This window comes from Eupeodes corollae, chromosome 1 (assembly GCF_945859685.1).
Source record: "Eupeodes corollae chromosome 1, idEupCoro1.1, whole genome shotgun sequence".
Lineage (NCBI taxonomy): Eukaryota > Metazoa > Arthropoda > Insecta > Diptera > Syrphidae > Eupeodes > Eupeodes corollae.
The window spans coordinates 291916511-291938735 of record NC_079147.1 but is presented as its reverse complement, the minus strand read 5'-3'; the positions used below and the strand labels follow the sequence as shown (position 1 = coordinate 291938735).

Genomic DNA, 22225 nt, shown 5'->3' with positions numbered 1-22225 from the left:
AAAAATTTAGTAAAAATACAAACCTCTAGACTCTGCAGCGAAGCTGAACAGGAGCTTGGCGTCCGTCTTTTACACTTTCCCGACGATGATGTCGTATTTCCATTAACTGTCGTTGTTGTTGTCGTCGCCGATGAGGAACCGTCTTCAGGTGTGGTTGCCTCCTGATGGCTGCTGCCACTTCCCACTAAGCCCGACAAACCTTGAGGATGCCGACTACAACGGTTCGTCGCACTGTACGAACTTTGACATGATGACGCCGAGGTTGGATCAGCTGAGGGATCATTCTGTGATGAGGGCGATTCAAACGGAGATGTGGAATTTCCACCGCCGCCACCTCCATTGCTGCCGACTGCTGTGCCATCTACATTCATGTAGACGGGTGTCGTGTGTGACAGGGGGGTTGCATTGCGACTTGTCTGGGTTTTGCCCGTCGCTGAGACAATAGTGGCACCAGAACCAACTCTGGGAGCTGGTACTGGCGTCACACACTCATACGAGCTATTCGAGATGCCCGAATCGCTGCGGTAGATGCTCAGTCTTTCCGGTTCTATTAAATTGAAGTCATCAACCTTTTTCTGGTGCATGTGTTGGTGATGTCGCTTTTTGTGATGGTGCTGCTGCTGCATTTGCTGCAGCTGCGGATTTGATGCTAGGCGTTCCTTCTGCTGCAACTGCGAAGCCGGGACATGGTGAGTGTCCACCTGGCATTCGTGTATCTGAATCGAATCGTTTAAATTCTCATAGACCGGAGGCTCGTAGAATCTCATTTTGGACTGCATCGGGGTTGCATAGGTTGGTGGGGGCACCGCGCCACCCCCAACACCACCACCGCCACCGACATCGCCATCACCGGCACCAGCAAAGGAATGATGTCGCTTGCATTTGTTTGCCGCTCCCCCGATTATCGGAACCCCAATGCTGCCACTGGCCACTGGCTTAATCGAATTCAAATGGTGATGCGATTTTTTATTACCCGGAAACTTCAACGAATAGAATTTCTTCTCCCCTTCCGGCATTCCGCTGCCATTGCCACCTATCGTGCTGCCTCCATTGTTGCTGGCATGTCCCTTGGAACGTTTTGTTCGATGCATGCTGCCACCGGTACTCGTGTCGAATTTCTTGAAATCGCCCGCTGCGAGAAAGGGATTGTTGCCGTTATTATTAATGGCCACTGCATTGCTGCTGGTTCCGGTGACACTCGCTGCTGTGCCACGTTCCACAACCGTATACGGGTAATTGTGTTCGATTGAGTTCAGCAACTGCGAGTTCGATGTGGAGAACTTCTGCTGCTGTTGCTGATGGTAGTATTCGGTGTAGCTCTTAGGGAAGCAATTGTTAAGGCTGTAGGTTAGTTGTTGTTGTTGTTGTTGTTGGGGGCCATTTTGGGGATGATATTGATGATCTGGGGGTGGGGGTGGAATTCCTAAACTATTACTATCCATGATTGCTGCACTGCTCCGTGTACTTTTGATGGTATTATTCAGGGATGGATTACAACTCCGATTGTATTCAATTGTGTTATAAGATTGTTGTTGCTGAGACTGCTGGTTTTGGAGTTGTTGAAGTTGATGATTTTGAATATTCGAATGATATTGATGATGGGTTAGTTGATCTTGTTGTTGGTTACTTGCGATGTCATGATTTGAGGTTAGTAGTCGTTTGGGACGTGGGGCAACACGTACCACATTGGTATTGTTATTAAAATTTGTAGGAGTCGTAATAAACTGTTGAAGGATTTGTTTGTTTGTTTAGGTTGATGGAATGAAAATAAGCAAAACAAAAAAATGTTTTTTATTAGTAAAATGGTTACATTGATTTTGTTAAAAATTTTCAATTGCATTTGATTTATTATTTTTTTTTTTTGGAAAATGGGAAGTGAGTTTTAAAAAATAGGCAAACAAAAAAATTAAAAGAAATTAATTTTAAATAAATTAAGTGTGATGGAATAGATAATAAAACATGTTTTCTCTTGGCTGAATTTCAACCTTTAACTTTTCCATTAGAGAAAAAAATTATCAATACTGAAAATTTATTTCATTATTTTGTTTAAATCACGAAGTTTTTGGAAACGTAGTTCGAAAACTTCAAGAATTCGAATATCCAGATCCGGATCCAGGATTGAATATTCGAACTCATCAGGAAGTGTTGTATATTTAAGAAAAATAAATTGAAAAGTTGAAATCCGACACAATTTGGATAGTTCAATGACGTCTCATTCAACTTTCCACATCACCAGTACTCGGATTGTTCGGACCTCAACTCTTTTGTTTCATAAAACTTAAGTCAGTTGTTATATATACAATTCATGTTCTATCGCACTTTCAATAAAAAAAGATATTCTAAAAACATTTAGAGTAAAATTGGAAAAGAAAGAATTATGTTTTACTTGATAAATTAAATAAAAAAATACCATGTGAAAAGAAAAGTTAGTATAAAAAGCGATTTTTTTACAAAATCAAAACGTGCAGGAAAATAGTTTATACAATAAAATATAAAAGTTTCTTATTTTGGTTTACATTTTTGACATACTAACAACACATTTACAATAAATAAAGTATTCTTATAGCAAAGTAGTTTTGTTTATATTTTTACAAAATAAAAATAAAATAAAAAACTTAAAACTACAACTCAACTGAAAAACCATAAGAACAAGGACAAAGTACCCAATCTAAAGAATAAAATAATTCAATACGATTTTTGATCTAAATACAAAATTCTTACATTTTACAAAAACCCTAAAAACAATAAATTTTTCGACTTGTAATAGTATTCAGGGAATTTAAAAATTAAAGAAAATATTTTGTTTCCCTAAAAACATCAAATTCTTGATTGTTTCTAATTTAATAATAAATTAATTATTATTTTGAATGATTTTTGTGTGTGATGTGTTTGATGTGTGATTTTGGTTTTGTGAATGAAGAAACTTGGTAATATGACATAAACATAGAACAAAATGAACGTTTAAAAAGTCAAGATGAAAAAGAAGCATACATATAATAATTAGACAAAAATCTATTTTTTTAAAATTTTTTCTACTAAAAGCAAGAATGAGACAAAAAAGCATAGAATTATATAAAAATGTATAAATATATGAAAAAACACTTAACAATAAATTTAATGAAAATAATTTAAAATTAGAATGATTATACAAGACACAATTTTTATATTTATATAAGAAACAAATTAATGATCATAAAAACAAAATTATTTAAAAAAAAGAATGAAAATAAATAAATAAGAAGAAAAATAAGCAAATACCTTATTAGGAGCCGTTTGCAGACCATGAAATGGTAGATTCTCATACTCTCCAGGTTCCGTCAATGGATCCCCCAGTGAAGATGACTTGTCGTGTACTATAATTTTATTTTTTTTGTTTGTTTTATTTTCATGTTTTTTTTTTGGTATTTTTTTTTGGATTTTGGTTTTTAGTAATCACGATTTTGATTTTGTTGATTTTATTTGTTTAAAGAAAAAAAGAAAAAATAAAGAATCATAAATTAAAATAAAAAAAGACAGCAGATTTGATTTATTTGTATTTAAATAAAGAAATATAAATAAAATAAAATCTATATATGTATTAAATTAAATAAAATTATGTGAGATTTTAATCTTATTGAAAAGAGATAGAAGATAAATTTACAAAAACAAAATAACAATTATTTAATCTAAAGTGTTGACCAGATAGAAGTTGTGAAGAACTATTATGTTGATGAAAACTATTTTTATGTGAATTTTGAGTTAAAATAACAGTTATTATTAAAGACCCTAATAATATTCTCTTTGAAATAAATTATATTCCATACCATTTTCATTTGTATAGGTCTAAGAAACAGGAACTTAAAGGAATAAGGATGCTTTAAATGGTTGACGATACTCACTTAACAAACAAAAAAACTGACTTTTTCTTTTGAAGCTCAAACAAAACTAAATACAATTTTGTTATTTTTGGTTCGAGAAAATTGTTGTTTTATGATGATAATGTTTTTTATTTAAAACTATTTTATTTTATCAAATCCACTATTAAAATAATTTTGAGAGCCCTTGGTACCATTGCTTTAATACCTATTTATTAAAGTATTATTATCTTTGCTACTAAAAAATACAAATTCAAAGATGTGGGCTTTATAATTCTGTTCAAAAATTTTGTCAAAAAACAATCTTTATAAATACGTAATAATAATTATTCTACTGAAAAGAAATGTTTGTGATAATTTTGTATATTTTTTATAAAATTTCTAGGACATTAAAAAAAGTGTCCGAAAAAATGGACCTAGTGTGCGAAAATGTATTTTACATATTTTTGATGTCTTTCTGATTTTTTTTTTGGAATTTTTGAAGTTTATTTCTTACGTTTTATAAATTTGTATGCTATACATAAACTATCATCTATTATTCTACACAGATTTAAGGTAGCAATATCAACTTTTATATAAAAGATCATTTTTTGACAATATCACACATGTCAAAAATGCTACATAATTCAATTTTTCCTGACGTTTTTTGTTTATATTCATTATTATTTGGTTCTAATCACTTGTTTTTAATTATGATCATTAGCGACCTTTTAGTTTCTGACAAACGTTATAACGAAAACAATACAAGTTTAGTCCAAAATCCGTTAACCAATTTCAAATAATTTCAATGCGATGAAAGAAGAATTTTTTGTTTGACTTTTTGGCAAATTTCTAAAAAGCAAACAAAAACTAAAAATAGCCAACATTTGTAAAAAGGGTTCTAAGTCTTTTAGCTCAATTATTAGGATACTTTAATCCTAACTTAATTCAAGAGGCAGTGTAGCTAAAAACTCAAAACAGCTAAAAAAAATCAATATTTTAAATTGGCTTTTTAACCTTCTGAAAAATATTGAGTTAATATCCCATTGAAAGCAAAAAACGAAAGTTGTTTTGGAGCAATATTTTAAAATTATGCTCAAACATAAAATTTTCTAAAGGCCTCTAATTTTGTTTGTATAACTGGCCCACGCTCAAAGATTTTGTATGCCTTCAATATTCCAAAGACATAGTTTCTGTGTTTTTTTGAAAAAATCATACGTAGTACAATACAAATTCACTTTAACTTCTACTGCCGATAAAAAGTAAACTGAAATCCTACTGTGTACAGAGCTTTTTTTTTTGGGAGCAATTATCGATGTTTTCTTTCTATAACGTTGACACTTTTAATACTTTTTTTGAGTCTGTTGCAGGCCTTCCTGGCTTGCATGAACTTATTCCGGTTTTCAACAGTTGAAGCATAGTGACCAATTAAAGATCTTAAAAAAGAGACTGTCTCAGTTGACTTTCTCGTATTGCCAAACGGTTCTCTTATGAGGTCTTTCTTTAACTATAGAATTTTGACACGAGAAATTTTTCGATATAACGCAATGATCTAATTATCAGGGTCAGAGGTAAGAAACAAGTCAAGATATTCGAGTTTGCTAGTTGACCAGATAGTACCCGTTTCATAAAGGTTAAGGCGTTGAATTGTCATGCCAGAGGTCTTGGGTTCGATCCCTGCCTGTGCCATCTAAAGTTTTTTTTCGCGGGTACTGCTTTTTGCGAGAAATTGACAAATACTCCAAGAGTAATTCTTGTCATGAAAAGTGCTTTCTCAGCGAAGATCTCAGCACACACTCCTTCGGGTATTGACTGGTCCGAATGTTGAAGCCATGAAGAATGGTGTACATTTAAATCACCCGTAACCAACGATTTTTATAGCTGTGATCGAAGAGTAGTGTTCGACACATACAAAACGGCTTAAAAGCTCCAAATGACTTTTGATATTTCAAGACGATTTATTTTCAATTTATTTCAATATATTTTTGTAAATTCAATAGTCTTTTTTAAGTTAAAATTAATTCTGTTCTGAATATCGCAGGTTTTCTTAAAATTTTGTTTAATTAATTCTTCTGACAAATGTCCAATTCTGTGAAATTTTAAATCTTAAAAACGTATTGTTTGGGATAGGATCTTTTGCTATTTCTTACTGCACTTTATATATTGTATTCCAAAAAAAGACTTGTAGGTTGTGACGTACAACTTTAGAGAAATTCTAGAAGTACATTTTAAGGGGCCAGATGAAATGTTTTAAATTTTACTTTTTTTAAATTCTAGAAGTACATTTTAAATGGGCCAGATGAAACTTTTTAAAATCAACTTTATGAACATTTGCATAGAAAATACAAACATCATTTTTCAATGTTTTTCCTTACTGTGGAATATGTTAGCTCTCCTTGTAAAACTTATTTTCATCAAATTGAATTTCTTACCAAGGAATTCTTGGTTCATAGTTTTTTATTTAAAGCATCCAATCAATTAAACTTTCGTTAAACAAAAATTTAATAAGAAATTTGAAATTGTTCCTATTTGAAGTTCAATATAAGAAAAATCATGTCCTCAAATTTTAATATAACACAATCAATTTCTATGGTTACCCTTTAATTGCCTGTAAAATAGTATCGTTTGTCTTTATTTTTAGCCTTTTTTCCAACTGTAATAATTGGCCCTTAATATTTCGCCCAAAATTTAAATTTTCACAGAATATTTCCTTTTTGTATGAGTTTTTATTTTACTACCTACAACATACACTTTATTCCTGTCAACCTATAAAGTAACGAGGATTTCATGTAAATTTATTGTTTGCTATGGTATGGAATCGACAAAGTAAAAAAAATAAAAATAAAATAAAAATGGATGTAAAATTTATTTTGTAAATAACAAAAAAAAATAAAAATAAAAATATACACAATATTCCAATTTTTATATATGAAAGTATAAATCGAGTGCAGTTAAGAAATTTATAAAATACACACACAGCAAGTCAGAGCAACACAGATAATTTTTTTTATTTTTATTAATTATTTTTGGTTTTTTTTTTGATACCAAAATAAAATAAACAAACACTCAACTTAACGTTAATTTATTATTATACACATAAAATTTCTGACACAGATAAATTACAGGCATATATGAGTGTATAAATAATTTATATGTATATATTAAAAAAAAAAACACACAACAATAATAAAAATATTTAAAGAAAAAAATCAACAACAAGATTAATAAAAAAATAAACATTAAGTTTGTGCGTAAATTTATGAAAGTTTTTTATTTTTGTTTATGACAATAAGATATTGAATATTTTGTACACACTTAAAAAAAATAAGGACACACATAAAATAAAAATAAAAACAAAATAAAATGTTTGTCTTACTCTCATTTGCCATTGTTTGCGTCTTTGGTTGCGCAGGGTCGCTAACTGATGATGTGGTTGTTGCCACCACATCACCGTCGGATGGCGCTGCTTCGGAAGCCGCCACCGTTGTCGCCGACGAACGCGTCAAGGTGGGCGTCTTTTTGTACGTAACTATGTTTACATTCGTTTTTTTTTTTTTGATTTTGCAATATTGATTTTTTATTACAAAAAGCAAAAACAACACAGCCCAGTCGACAGGATTAATTATTATTGTAGCAATTAAAATAATCAAAAACAAAAAGAAAAAACACATCGTCACGCAATTGAAAACCACATGCAGGAATAAATGTTGTAAACATAAAATTAAAAATAAAAAAAAATTTAATAAGAGAACACATTAAAATAAAATTAAATAAAATAAATTAAAATTAAAAAAGTTTGCATTTAGGCTGCATTATAAGCGAATTTCAATAAATATAGAATCGGATTAGTAAAAGGTCGTAGGAGCATGTTCACTAAGTACGGATATGGTTGGTTTGTTTTTATTTTAAATGTTTTCACGCAGCTTTTTTTTAAAACTTTTTTTTTGGTTTTAATTGCATCAATTAATCCACATAAAATAAACGTATGATTACCATCATGATCTGCCGATACCTTTTTGGAATTATATGAATGTATGTAGTAACAGTTCAATTAATGTTATTTCCAATTTTATTAAAAAAAATAAAAACATTTTATAATCCGCTGCTTTTTTATTTCTTTACAAATGCTAACCTACTATTTTGTTTAACATTTAAGAGGATAATCATTGAAAATTATTCATATACGTATACACATATAGTTGGGTTTTGTGTATCAATAAAATATATATTTTTAAACAAATTAAATAAGATAAGCTGGTAGCTTTTTTGTTTTCGTACCTACGAGTCATACCTTTAACCTCGAACTAAATATTAATTAAAAATGAAGAGTTTTTTCATATTTAAATTGTTGCACCCAAAAAATAGCTTTGAGTATTATTTAATAGAACATAACAAAAAACTAACTAATTGCAAGTTATTTGTTGGGACCAATTTGAATTTAATTATATAATAATTAATAAGAAAAACCTAAAACTGAAAATAATAAGTGTTTCGGTACAAAACTCATAGAGTTATTGACTATATTATAATAATAAATTGTCAATAGATAATTCAAATTCAGTTGCTATTTTTGTTTTATAAACCATTCTATTTTTCGAAAGACACATTCATTTATGGAAAATATTATTAAAAAAAGTCGAAAAGTCTAACTTCAAAATATGAATCTAATGCGTCAGGGTTTTGAGATACAACATATTACAATTGCAAAAGAAAACGTATGTATATTAGGCTCTTTGAGGTTGATATCCAGCAAAAGAGGAAATCTTTGTAACTGTTTGGCTTCAAAACTTCTTATCCATTTGTCATGCAGTTTTTTTTTTTAAATGATAGAGGATATCACGGAGCAGGGCTTAGGCATAAAAAAGGCCGATAATGTAAGTCAATAATTTATTATTTGTTACATATAAAATTCAAATATCACTGACTCACTGATCTCATGTTTCGATAGGAAATTTGAATACCAAATGCAATTTCTGTCGTGCATTGAAATAGCCTAAAGAGCCACCTGGGCTCTGCTGCTAAGAAGGAAAAGTTTTATTGGCAGAAATTGTTGATCTACTGGAACCATTAAAAGTATTTTGAATCATTCTCATCGGGATTCTAAACATTTTCCTGATATGATTCGTAGACATGGATATTTTACGCCCGCATTTAAAGTTCAGGGTCAAGTCTATCATTTATTTTTATATATTTTTACTAAAAAACCCTGACGATTCAATTTTTTTGCAAATATATTTCTTCTGTGATGGGTGATTCGGGGAGTGAAGTACAAATACTTAGTAACTATACGACTTGCAATATTTGTTACATTGTCACAATCCTTACGTGCGCAGCTTCAAGAGTGCTTTTGAAGCAATGTCATCAAATATAGAACATTTTCAAGTCATTGTCAGAGCTAACCGTGAGCCATAGACAGAACACAGATGTTGTTATTACAAACTTCAAGTTGATGATGTAGTCGTATTAATTGTTGAACAAGAATTTACAAAAAGGGATATCGTTTTGCGAGGACGAGATAACACTCTAAAACGTGTAAGTGAAGAACACCGGTCTTACGATGCACTTTAGTACCTTTTAATCTTTAGTCATTGTGAAGACGGTTATTCAATTAACGTACTAGAACTGTGTCAGCAATGGATTTTTACTCTTACAGGCTTCAATTCAGAGAAAATTCAAATAATATTTAACTTCGTTGCGTAGAATTATTCAAGCAGTATATTGTTGATATGTACGCTTAAAAAGAATCTGAGTGGCTTCAGATTTTAAGAGCAAGTCATACTTAGTTACGAGCCGTAAATTACAATATTCTTCATCATGAAATTCAAGCTGACTCTGATCCTACAGAAATGGGGAAAAGAGTTATTTTACCAGCTTCATTAATTTTCGGCAAACATTGCCAGTTGTGCCAAGAGCTACAAACAGTTTTAAAATAAAAGCTTGCCTAAAATCGTCGTTTCTATGAGCTTCTGTCAAACTTTTAAGATTGACCACAAATGAGCGTACATTTGAGTGGTGATAATAATGCAGCACAATTTTCCAGAATTGTTTTGGATATAGGAAATGGAAATATTTCAAAAAATTATGGAGAAGTACCTACCAATAGAACCGACAATTTCAACTATAGCGTCACTGGACAAGACGAATTAATAGCTAATATTTACCGGCTAATCGCCCAAATTTCAGAGAAAACGGATGATTGGTTACGCGAACCAGCGAATTAAGCACCTAAAAACGATTCTTTTACAAGCATAAATACTAAAATTCTTTCAATGTTTCAGGCCCATCAACAAACTTGATAATCTGACTGACCAAGATAATGCTATTGATATTCCAATTGAATGTTTGAATTCTTTGAATACTTCAGGACTTCCTCCGCATAAACTGGTCATGCAAGTTGGGGTTCCAATAATACTTTTGCGGAATTTGAATGCCCCGAAATTATGCAATGGTACTAGATTACGGTTAGTAACTATGCAGAGGAATGTGATTTAAGCTGAAATTCCTTCCGGGTCAGCCCAAAGTCAAGTCGTTTTCTTTCCCAGGATACCGATGATTAGGTACTAATGAATATCCGTTCGAATTTAAACGGGTACAATTTCCTATAAAGCTTTGTTTTGCTATGTCGGCACAGGGACAGACACTGAAAGTTGTAGGCCTTGACATCAAAAATCCATGTTTTACCCACGGACAATTTTATGTTGCTTGATCCCTTGTCAGTTCGACAAAAAAATGTATGTATATCAAAGAACAAAATATGTTGTTTACAACGAAGTATTATAACCTTAATAGAAATATCTACAGAGATAATAATTTACATTAATAAATAAAAAAAGATACAATATAAGAAACTAGTAGTTTTTTCATCCTCATTTTTTTATATAAAATAGTTGAATACCTCCCGGATGAAGCCGGGTAAAACAACTAATAAATCTATAAAACATAAATCTAATATTCCGTTTAAAAATCTTCAATATTCTATTTGTTTTTGAAAAAAAAATACTCATTCGTTGAACGTCTTTATGTGCTATACATACATTGCATTGACCTTGAAAGAATACTGAAATATTTATGATCAAACAGTAGAAAAAAGCAAAAAGGTATAAAGCAATGTTTGATCTTATATCGAATTCTTATCTTAAGATTACACCTTTCAATTATTGAAATAAGTTTTTAAAAAAATACATAAATAATGTTGAAAACGGGAAGTTCTGAGCTTGAGCACATATTGCTTAAATTTTAGTTTTTATTCGGAATCAGCACTTAAAATTAAAAACAATTATTTAAGAACATAATCAAATTGTATTTAAGGTTCTTATAAACTTCAGATAGAGTCAAATGCAGACCCATAAGATGTCTCATAAATAATGGGAAATTAAGAAAACTAAGTAAAATGAATTAAACTGGATCTAGAAGATTCATATTTGTACTTTCATATTATTTGTCAACTAAGTTTTTAAAAATCTCTTTTTTGGTTGCCATACTATACAAATCTGATCGTAGGAAAATTCAAAATTCAGATTCGAATCCAGGACATTTATTTCAAAAGGTATTTAAAAGCAAAGAAAACGTAGACCATTGTAATTTTAATTTAAGAAATTAAATCTTTTAGTCCAGATAAGGTTTTCACCTCAAAACAAATTCAACAGTTTTGAAACTTGGCACACTTACTAAGGGATGCCTGGTGATGACTCAAAAAAAGTCTCCAAGAATCGGACGTGAGATCTAAGAGAAACATGGAGATTGTTTCAGTTATTTACGTTTATCTCGAAAACTATTTTATAAAATAACTCTAGCGGCAGTGAAGAGGACCATACGTTTTTCAGTTTTTAGGGTTTATCTTGAAAACTATTTGTTGTTGTAAAAAATAATCTGCTACAAAAGTTAAGCTTATTAAATTTCCTAAATAAATATGATATTCATTTGTTTGTACTTGTTTTAGTTTGTAATCTATCTATCGGCATTTAAGGAAAACATGTGTTTTTTACACGAAAAGAAACCTTATTAAATTTCCTAAAAATATGGAATGCAATTTGTTGTGTATGTTATTGTCCACAAAAATATTGTAGTATTCAATTTGTATGTTCCTTCTCGACAACTCGTTGGCCCGCTATATATGTACATATATATATACTACTATCTGTAGCAAGTTACTTTATCATCTCCAACGATGCCACCCGCTATTGACATGATTTAATTTGTAACTGGATATGGAGGATGACTTTGGAACAGCTTTATGATGTCTGTAATATTACTAATTTTACGTGCCTCCTCAAAATATTGCTCACTTGTAGAAAAAAGAACAACAGTGAATTTTTCGAGTGATGAGCAAATTTCATCAGTAGTAGTCAGACCTAGAACTCATTTGCTAAGTAACTATCAGCGATTCCACGCTCTTGTTTCAAGCCACCCATTCTCTTCATTCTACGCATTAGAGTTTGTTCAATTGTCTCTTCCGACCACACCCGTCCAAAATCGGTCAGTTATATTTATAGTAAAGTAACCTTCTTGCACAAATTTTTTGAATTCATCTTCCGTCATCCCAGAAGACAGTTTTATCATTTCCTGCAAATACAGGTGGCATGATCTAGCGAAAGCTTTTTCTTGCAGCATCTTTTCAACAAAAACAGGGGCGAATGTAGTACTCATTAACTCTTGCAGGCTACTTTCACTCATCAGAAGGCCTATTGAACCAATATAGGACATTAACAGGTGAAATCCACCAAATCTGCCTACACATTTTGATAGACGGGACTCTGATGAAGCTGCGGCAACGATTTCTTTACTTTTTGTATAAAGAGGCTGGTCAAATATTACCACCAGCCATTTTTGGTTAAATTTGCCACACCAACTGCCAGCATAGTGCAATCCAGTGAAAAGTGTATTATTATCGGACCGTGGAGATTTTATGAAAGGAAGAGGAATGATTTCAATGTTTGCACTAAACAAGCCTGTTGTTATTAAGTCCACGTACCTTTTCCATCCTGGAACATCGTAAATGCCAATAAACTTTGATGCCAGCTGAAGAGTGTCATATGGTTTTGGCTGTAAGATTTCTTCGAAACACGCATTCACATTCTCAAAAACTAAATTTCTTCTTCTGTTTTCCAGTTCATTTAGCACAAGGTAATTTTTCAGCTTTTGCATTCTTTTGTCGGTTTGTGCATCTTATTCTGCCCAAATAATGAAATGTATTCAGCCCATCTAACGTTCTGTCATTAAAGTTGGCATTATCAAACATATACTGGTTAGATGAAACGCTGATATCTCGAACAACTGAGCTTCATCGTACGAAAAACAAAACTTTAAGCTTGATATAAGTTTTACCAACTTCTTAGAACCAAGCTTCCTCTATATAAACGAGACAAGGCTGCTTAGTATTGGAGATATGGATGACCTGGGACGCACAGATGATACGATTTTATACTGTATTGCGATGCACTTCCTTTTTTTTTATTTTTAATGTCCGTTTTCTTTGTTATAAGCGTTTCCAGAAACGTTTTTAGTGCACAATACTCATCAACGTATTTGAAAAAATGATCACATGTTTTCCTTAAATGTCAATAGAGTTTAATTTACAAACAAAAACAAGTACAAACAAATGAATATCATATTTCTTTAGGAAATTTAATAAGCTTTAATATTATATTTTTGATACGACAAATAGTTTTCAAGATAAACCCAAAAAACCGAAACCAATTTTTTGTAGGTGAAGGCAATTTTGTTCGTTCATTGACTGGACTATTATATACTTTTTAGTAAGGCAAATATCTTTCACCTAAAAAGATATTTATTTAATTTCAAAGAAAGAAAGATAAAGAATCTATAGAAAATGCAATTACCGTCGATGAAGTCATAATTTCAAATAAAACAAAAACGTTCCTATATATAAGGTTTATTATCAAAATAGTTTTTTGATCAAAAATGTTATACAAACCAAGAACAATTTATTTTATATCATCGTTGGAAAGAGTTTCTTTATAATCTTTTTAGAGCCCAAATAACCACATATATTTCTGAACTTTTTGTGGATTTTTTTGTTTGAATAAAAGCCAAGTTTATGCCATAAGATGACTTAGGCTCCTACACAATAAGTTAATTTACTCATCAAACTTCCTTCATTCGTTTTAGAGGATATATAAAAATTGGTAATTTCGTGAGTTTCCGAAATTTTTCAGTAGAAAAGTACTCAATAAAATATGTTGGAAAATTGAAAATATATTTGATTTCTACTTGAAAATGAATTTAATTTTGAGATGTATTCGGAGAGTATTAGAAATACGTCATAAAAGTGTTTATACAAAATTGCTGGAAATAAACGTATACCCTACACTGTAAAAATTTAACTCTGGTCTCTTGAAAACTCTAAACCCACAAGGCCACAAATCTATCTATCTATTTTAGTCTTTCGAAAAAAAAAACATTTTACAATTTAAATCTTAAGTAAGAATAAAACTCAAGCTATTTTAAAATTATATTTTAATTCAATTTTCCAGAAAAAGTTCTTTACTGTTATTCTATTAAGTAGCATAGTTTTTGATTGATTAATGATAAATCTTAACTGGCTCCATAATTCCAACAGATCGAAATTAATAACAAAATATTCGAATTTAGAACTCTTGTTTTTTGGTCAAATTGGTGTGCTACGGATTTTTCTTTTGAGGCCAACGATATTATTACAATCATATAATATTCTTGTTTAAACACAATTTATCAGCTTAGCTAAGACGGAACATTGAGTTTTAAAATATTAGAATTTGTTCATTTTTCCGTAAAGTAAATTAATCTTTCTAACTATTGTGGAACATTTAATAAGACAATACTCAATAAAATCAGCTCAGAAACTCATTTAAACATTCCAAAAATCGTATTTACGCATCCTAAGTATTGGATGATTTACCCAAAATTAAGAAATGTCATTATCTTCCAAACAATAGCTACTCTCCGTAGAACGCTTGATACAGGGATAAGGTTATTAAAGATGATGGCTATAAAAAAGTCTGTGACTGTTTCCCAAAACCCAAACCAATTATAATTAAATTAAATCTTCCTAAATTAAAATACTGACAAGATTAAAACTTCACTTCGTAGATAATTGTATTGTTAACTAACTTAATTAGATAATTTAAAAAAAAAATACTTTTCGGAAGCAATTAACAACAATATGACCAAAACATTTTTATCTCTAAGACTGTAATCTCTTAAAATAGAATATTTTTTTAAAACATTACCCAAAAAAATCCGTCCCCAAAAATTGTATTTTATTACGTTTTTTTAACTTTTACTCCAAATCTATTATCAGTGAGAAAAAAAGGCTTAAAATCAATTTATATATTTTGAGTTATTGGATAAACTTTCAATACCAAAAAAAAAACTTAGGAGACTGTCCACAAAGTTATCCTTCATTTCAGTCGTTGAGATAATATTTCAAATCGTGTCTACAAGAAAAACTCGTGTCCGTTTAGTGTTTCAGCTTTGAGTGCTGGTACTACTGAAATAAATGTACGTAGGGCTGAAAACGTCGTTTCTGAAATAGGCCTTAGAATGTTTAATGTTTCAAACACAAATATTATTTCTAAATAGATTCGAATATTCAAAATTTATTAAAAAAATGTTGGCAAACATCCTTGCGCTTTAAAATGTGTCTGAAGGACGATTTCGCCATTAAAAAATATAAACAACATGATAATTTGCTTATAACATAATAATTCTGTCAAATGAGGCCTTAGTCCCATCTTGATTTTGAATGATTTAAAGTTCTACTAAATTTCTTATGAAGTTTTCTGCAGGCGCATTTTGGTGATTTGAACCTGTGAAACTGTAATGTATGTTCACAAATGAATTTCGGAATATTAAAACTGTTTGTATAAAATAGTAACGTGAATGAACTTTAGAACTTAAAAATTTCGAGCTTATAGTGACAGATGTGACTGTTCTTATTCTGTACTTAAAATCTCAGTTTATGATGAACGAAAAACTAAAACTTGATGTAGAAACATTCATAAATTGGGAGAAAAAATCCTTTTTATAGACTAAATAATCTCGTTTACTTGGTAACAATGACAATGCAATGATTTCTAGCCCAATCCCTAAAAAACTGTACTGTTGGCTTTAATATTTAAAAATTCTTACCAAATATTTTGGAGGAGTCCTTAATGTAACTTGCACTTAATATGTCTTTTATTTTTGCGATAATTACTATTTTTCTGCAGTTATAAAAATACATAAACGAGCAAATAAATCATAGTGAACATGCTCCACTTTTTTGATCCGAGATTTTTCTTGTTATTTTTGTGTTAAATAAAATATAAGGAAAAAGTAGTTATTTTGAATAAAAGCATTACCACTGCCAGAACAACGAATTCCCTTCAATCGATGCTCGGATGAAAAAGGATTCGAATCATCCTTTTGCCTCCAGAATGCCTTCGGCGCATTAAGCATCGAATTCAATAGACCCACATGAGAACGTTGACTGTCCCTCGTTCGGTCGTCGTCTTTTCGTCGCTTGAAAATATCACCCAGTGTTGCAAACCTATCTAAAAATCCTGATCCTCTTACAATCTTAACAGCTGCACTGACGCTGGCAGCGGACTCGGAGTTATTAGCGTGTGTCATCTGAATCGGACTCTCTTCGTCCTCGTCACTTGGTGGTGATGTTTCGTGACATTCTGTCTCATTATTTGTGGGTTTTGGGAGCAACTCATTAGCACTAGTTGCGGACACATTTGTCAAAAGGTTCGTAGAATTAACAGAGTTCTTCAGCAATCTCGGATTCCTCGGTGGCAGTGGTGGGGGCACCACCGGACGGGACATCTCATCTGTCAAAATAGTATTGTTCGGATTAACTCGCACAGTTTTTGATGATTTCGAAGGCCTGCCCAAAGACTGAGTTCCACCACGTAATATCGAATGATTGCTCCTTGCACCGAGGGACGAATTATTGTTGTTGTGCAATGGAGGAAGTGCTGATGCTAATGCGGATGCGGATGCTGATGACGATGACAATGATGGCGGAGACGGCATCATGCTTAGAGTGCTTTTCGTGCGAATAATGTTATTATTGTTATTAATGTTTGTGTTTGGAATAATTGATGACTTTGGTGACATTGTGCAGTTATTATTATTATTGCTATTTGGTTGTGATTCGACAGTGGCCTTGGTTGTTCCACGCAAATAAAATAATCTTGGAATAGTTGATGCACCGCTGGAGTTGTTGTTGTTGTTGCTTAAATTAAACACCAAACGATTGGCAGCGAGATTTTGTTTGGTGTCGTTCTTCACATGCACCATTACGCCCGGTCGCAATGGCCATCTTGGTGGACTTTTTGGTACTTCAAGTGGAGTCTGTGATGTAGTTGATGATGGCAGAGGTGATGTGGGTTGATAGGATAACACACTGGGTTTTTCGTATATTGGCAAGTTTAAGGGGGGATTTTTGTTGTTTTTGGTAAGCAGCAACAAAAATGGATGCAAATGAAAATCAAGCGAGCGCACACACATAAAATTATAAGAAACAAATAAAACAAACAAAAATTATAAATAAAATAATTATTTGAAAAATTTAAAACAAAAATGAATAAGGGAACTTAAAAAAATATTCAGGTATGGTAAGGTAGTAAAATATTTTAGTTAATTCTGAACATGCAAGTTAAGAAGGTCTTTAAAGTGCATTTTACAACGAAAATACTTAAAAAAAGATTGGAAAATTATAAAAGTAATTTTTTTTTTAAATATTTTGAAATCGATTTAATATTTTAGAACTGTTTATGCTTACGTATTTATTATTTATATAATAAACAATTTCTTTGAAAAAAAAAATAACGTTATACAATTAACATTTTAGTAACTAACTTGAAAAACACCTTTTCAGAATAATAGGGGGAATAGTATCCGGGCCAGCGGATTGGTGTATGTCATTTAATTGTGTTTCCACACAAAACCAATGCAAGTATATTTGAGCAATTTAAAAAAAAAATAACTTAAAAAACTTTAGGATTGCAGTATTTTTGAACCTTCATAATTAACAACTTTTATTGAAGAAGTAATTTATTTATCCTTTTGAAATAAGGAAAGACTAAGCTCATAGTATTATGGTCTTTCAAATTTTGAATATTTTGTGGAAGACTTTTCTGCAATAGGTTTATTTCGTAGTTCAGTGTTAAAAACATATTGAGTGATTAAACAAAAATCAAGACGAATTTTAATGTTTAAATTAAATTAAGAATTAGATTAACAAGTTTTCGAAGCTAAAATCAAAGATTTTAAGTAATAATTGTTATTCAATGTCAAAAAATAAGAAATTGTTGTATTAAGAAATTGATTTTTTGTCGTGTCTGTTGTTTAGTATTAGTAGTAAGTAAGTTAGTACTTATATTTTTAAAAAAATTTAGTATTTTCTAAGTGTTTGTTTGAATTAATTAACTAATTTTTGTTTTAAATTCCGTAATTAAGAGTTTCAAACAGTGGTTTAATTTTTAATAGCACGTTATCTTATTATTTCTCACTTTTGCTACTATTATTTTTTGGCATTCGGAAAGTAAAAAATCGTCATTGCTAAAAATTTAGCGATACGACTTCAAAAAAATATTCAAATTGTTAAATTTCACGAAAAAGTGATGAACTTTTTTAAAGCTACTGAGGCTTGTGATAATCTTTGGAACGAAGGAAAAAATTCGAACCAGGCTAAAAAACAATTAAGAATATTAAGACGTCGGGTTGTGGATGACTAAAACGGTGATTAAGCATGTTCTCTGGATTTAAATTCCCTTTTTTAGGTACGAAAGTTCGTTCTTCTGCTTATCCACCTATTCAAACAGTTTTTTTAAATAACAGTCATCGTCTGTAATGTCATCTGGTTTTTATCGCCGAATGTCCTAATAGACTCTAAATCGTGAGAATCAACAAGAACGAATAAAAGTAAAAAAAGCCAACCTTCAGAACAGAAAATTTGTCGTTTAGAAAGTATGCAAAAGTAATACTTATTTCAGACTAATTTGAAATTCTTTTTTAGAACTAAGTTGTGTAATTAAAGCACGTCTTTAAGGATTTTGAACTTGGTTTCTTGCAGGCAGGATTTTTTTCGTTTGGTGATATTCTTCCACACTAAAGTATTATTTTAAGCGTGAAATTGTGGTCACTTTTGACGAATAGTCATTTTTTAATATGCAAGTGTCTTTAAATGTTCAGTGTGATTGGATTCTTTTTAAGGTTAAAAATGAAATTAGTTTTTCAAAAACTTAACTTAATTTTTCTCAAAAACATTTAAAATATTTTTATAAAGATGAAAAGTTAATTTCAAGATCAAGTACCTATTTTAGTGTTTTACTTTTCTAAATTTTATTCGAGCTTAAATAAGACTTTAAGACTTTCTTACATTTATATTAATCAAATGTCCTAAAAATATCAATTTTAATCGGTGGGATTTTATGGTGCAGGATTATTTTGTTAAAAAACAAAAACTTGGTAGACGAAAAGCTTGATTGTGTGTTTGTTCCTATTTTTTGTATTTCAAAATATTTCTAAAGTAAGTTTTTATAATTTTTCTTACATCAATAGTGTCTTTCTTATTCAAAATGTTCATTACTTTGAAATTCGTTAGAATATTATGTTTCGAAAAAAAAAAAAATCATTTTAACATAAATGTAAGAAATTTTAATTATATGAAGTTTTTTTTTTAATTGCCTATTTAAAAATTTAATATCTTACTTATTCATTATTGTATATTTTTTATCAAACATATTTTTTGTTCTATTACCGATTTCAAAATATTTATGTTCCTCTTAAAAAAGATTGTTAATACAAAATTCAAACATAATTAATTCTAATTATTAGACAAAAGTTCAGAGAAAAGGAATGAAATCAGTGCAAACACAAAAGTTTAGAATCGATTTTTAAAAATATTTACATTTAAAAAATGATACTAGTTCGGAATGTACATAATTTCACTTGAAAATTAAAAAATAAAATTAAAATAATAAAATAATTTACAACCAATTATTGAGAAGTGCTTACCTTTGTGTTGCGCTGATGGACACTTCCGTATGATCTGTGTTTTTGGTATTCATAGTTTTAATTTTTTCAAGTGTTTGAATATTTTATTTTAGCACACGTACGTGAGTAAGTATTTTGTTTGTGCATTTTTATGTGTAATTGTTTTTATAGTTAGCAATAAATTCGTTTATTTTTTTTTTTCAAAATTTTAATTTTTTAATGCAACAGAAGAGCAATAAAAAGGATGCACACGTAAAGTGATTGTGTATGGTTTGTTTTTTTAATTTTATCGATTGTGTGTTTTTGTGTTTGTGTAGCATTTTTATATGTTTTTAAAATTTAAGTGTTTATATTTATTAGTGAAAGTAATTTATGAGTTGATGGTGTACAGAGGAGTTTTTTATTATTATTTTTTTGTGTGCGTGTTTTTTTTTTAATTTGTTTTATTGTTCCGTTTGATTGCAGTTGTAAGTTGCCAAATTCAGCAGAATGTATGAAGTTTATTTTTTTGAATTGTTATTTTGTTTGAATGTTAAATGCGTGATTGATTATGATGTGTATAATGTTGTTTGATATGTAGGATTTTTGTATGTTTTGTTTATTATGTTGATATAAAAGCGCATCAAAAAAATTCGTTAAAGCGATATAAAAACATTTAAAAAAGAAAAACATAAAAGAGAAAAAAATGAAAAATAAATGTTTGCGTTAGTCAAAGGCATACATATTAATTTTTTTTAAATGTTAGAGTATGTTATATTTTTTTTAAATTCTTTTGAATCATAAAATTTTGTTTAACTTAAAATTAAAAACAGATAAAAACAAATACTTAAAAACATGTATTTATTTTGTATGCAATGAAATGGAATACAAAGTAAGTTCGGATGATAAATAGAAAATTGATTGATTGGAGGGAGATTTGTGATTAAATCAACAACTCTGAGCCAATTAAATTGGATAACTACTAAATGAAACTTTATTTTTTTTCTGAAATGATATAGGACAATACATAACCTAAGTAATTAAAATTTAATAGCATTTTTTTAAATGGTGAAGGGATTCTAAAAGGATTATACTTGTTTATAAATACATTTGTTGACAGTTGATTCTACATAAAATTCAGGCTTTTTGCAGAGGGACATTTTTTGTACTGTTTAATAATGTTTATGAAGGTAAAATAAAAAGCGCTTAACAAAACTGATTGCATTTTTTTTATACCTATACACTTGTCTGGTATGCTTTCAATGACCAACTCTATGCTTAAATACTTGATTTCCACAAGGATTTCTTTCCATGACAGACATTTTAAATAATGGATGAAATAATAGAAATTTCATTCAACCTCGAAGAAGGCCCACCGTAACGCAGACGAAGCCGAAGCAGAAGCGCGTTTGTGATTCAGCCATAATATAGCCGCTGAAGCGGATGGATTGAATGCCGAGCTCTTTAAAGTAACTGGAGATAAGTTGGTTAGCATTCACCAACTTATCTGTAAGATATGGTCGGAAGAATGCATGCCTGATGGATGGAACCTCAGTATTGTTTGCCCTATCCTGAACAAAGGAGACCATCTAAACTGTACCAACTATAGAGGAATGAGTCTACTAAACATCGCCTATAAAATCTTTTCTGCTGTAATATGCGAACGTCTAAAGCCCATCGTCAACAACCTTATCCTTATCAGTGTGATTTTAGACCAGGAAAGTCCACAATTGATCAAATATTCACATTACGGTACGGGATCCTGGAAAAAAGCCAAGAACACCAAATAGACACCCACCATATTTTCATCGATTTCAAGACCGCATATGACAGCATCTACAGGGACGAGCTGTATAGACCCATGTGTAATTTTGGGATCCCTGCCAAACTCGTCCGTTTGTGCAGAATGATCATGGAAAACTCACTCTGCTCCATAAGGGATGGAAGCAACTTAACAAAACGTTTCGACGTCAAAAAAGGTTTTTAGACAAGGTGATGCGCTGTCATGTGATTTTTTTAACATCGTGCTTGAAAGAATAGTGCAGAGCTCACAAGTCAACACCAGAACCACTATCTTTTAAAAGTCTGTTCAATTACTAGCATATGGTGATGACATTGACATAATCGGAAGAACTCAACGTGATGTCAATGAACCTTTTATGAGTATTGAGGTAAAGACGTCAAAAATGGTTTTAACAGTTAATGAGGGCAAAACAAAGTACATGTTGTCATTCTACAACACCGACGACTACTTGGTTAAAACGTCACCATCGCCAGACGTAACTTTGAGGTAGTCAAGGACTTCGTCTACCTAGGCTCTGCTTTAAACGCAGAAAACAACACCAGCGCTGAGATCAAACAAAGTATAACTCTTGCTAATCGCTGTTTCTTTGGGCTGAGAAAGCAATTTTCTATAAAAGTCCTCT

At 30.7% G+C, this 22225-nt stretch overlaps 1 protein-coding gene across 1 annotated transcript in view; it reads right to left on the bottom strand.

Annotated features, from left to right (window-relative positions):
* Window positions 1-22225, bottom strand: part of LOC129951381 (uncharacterized) — a 127040-nt gene that overhangs the window by 5844 nt on the left and 98971 nt on the right. Inside the window, exons 29-32 of the mRNA XM_056063504.1 lie at window positions 16175-16648; window positions 7210-7362; window positions 3259-3353; window positions 6-1724 (exon numbers count right to left, since the gene is read on the bottom strand). Of these exons, the coding sequence (XP_055919479.1) occupies window positions 6-1724; window positions 3259-3353; window positions 7210-7362; window positions 16175-16648 (2441 nt within the window). The remainder of the gene's footprint in view (window positions 1-5; window positions 1725-3258; window positions 3354-7209; window positions 7363-16174; window positions 16649-22225) is intronic.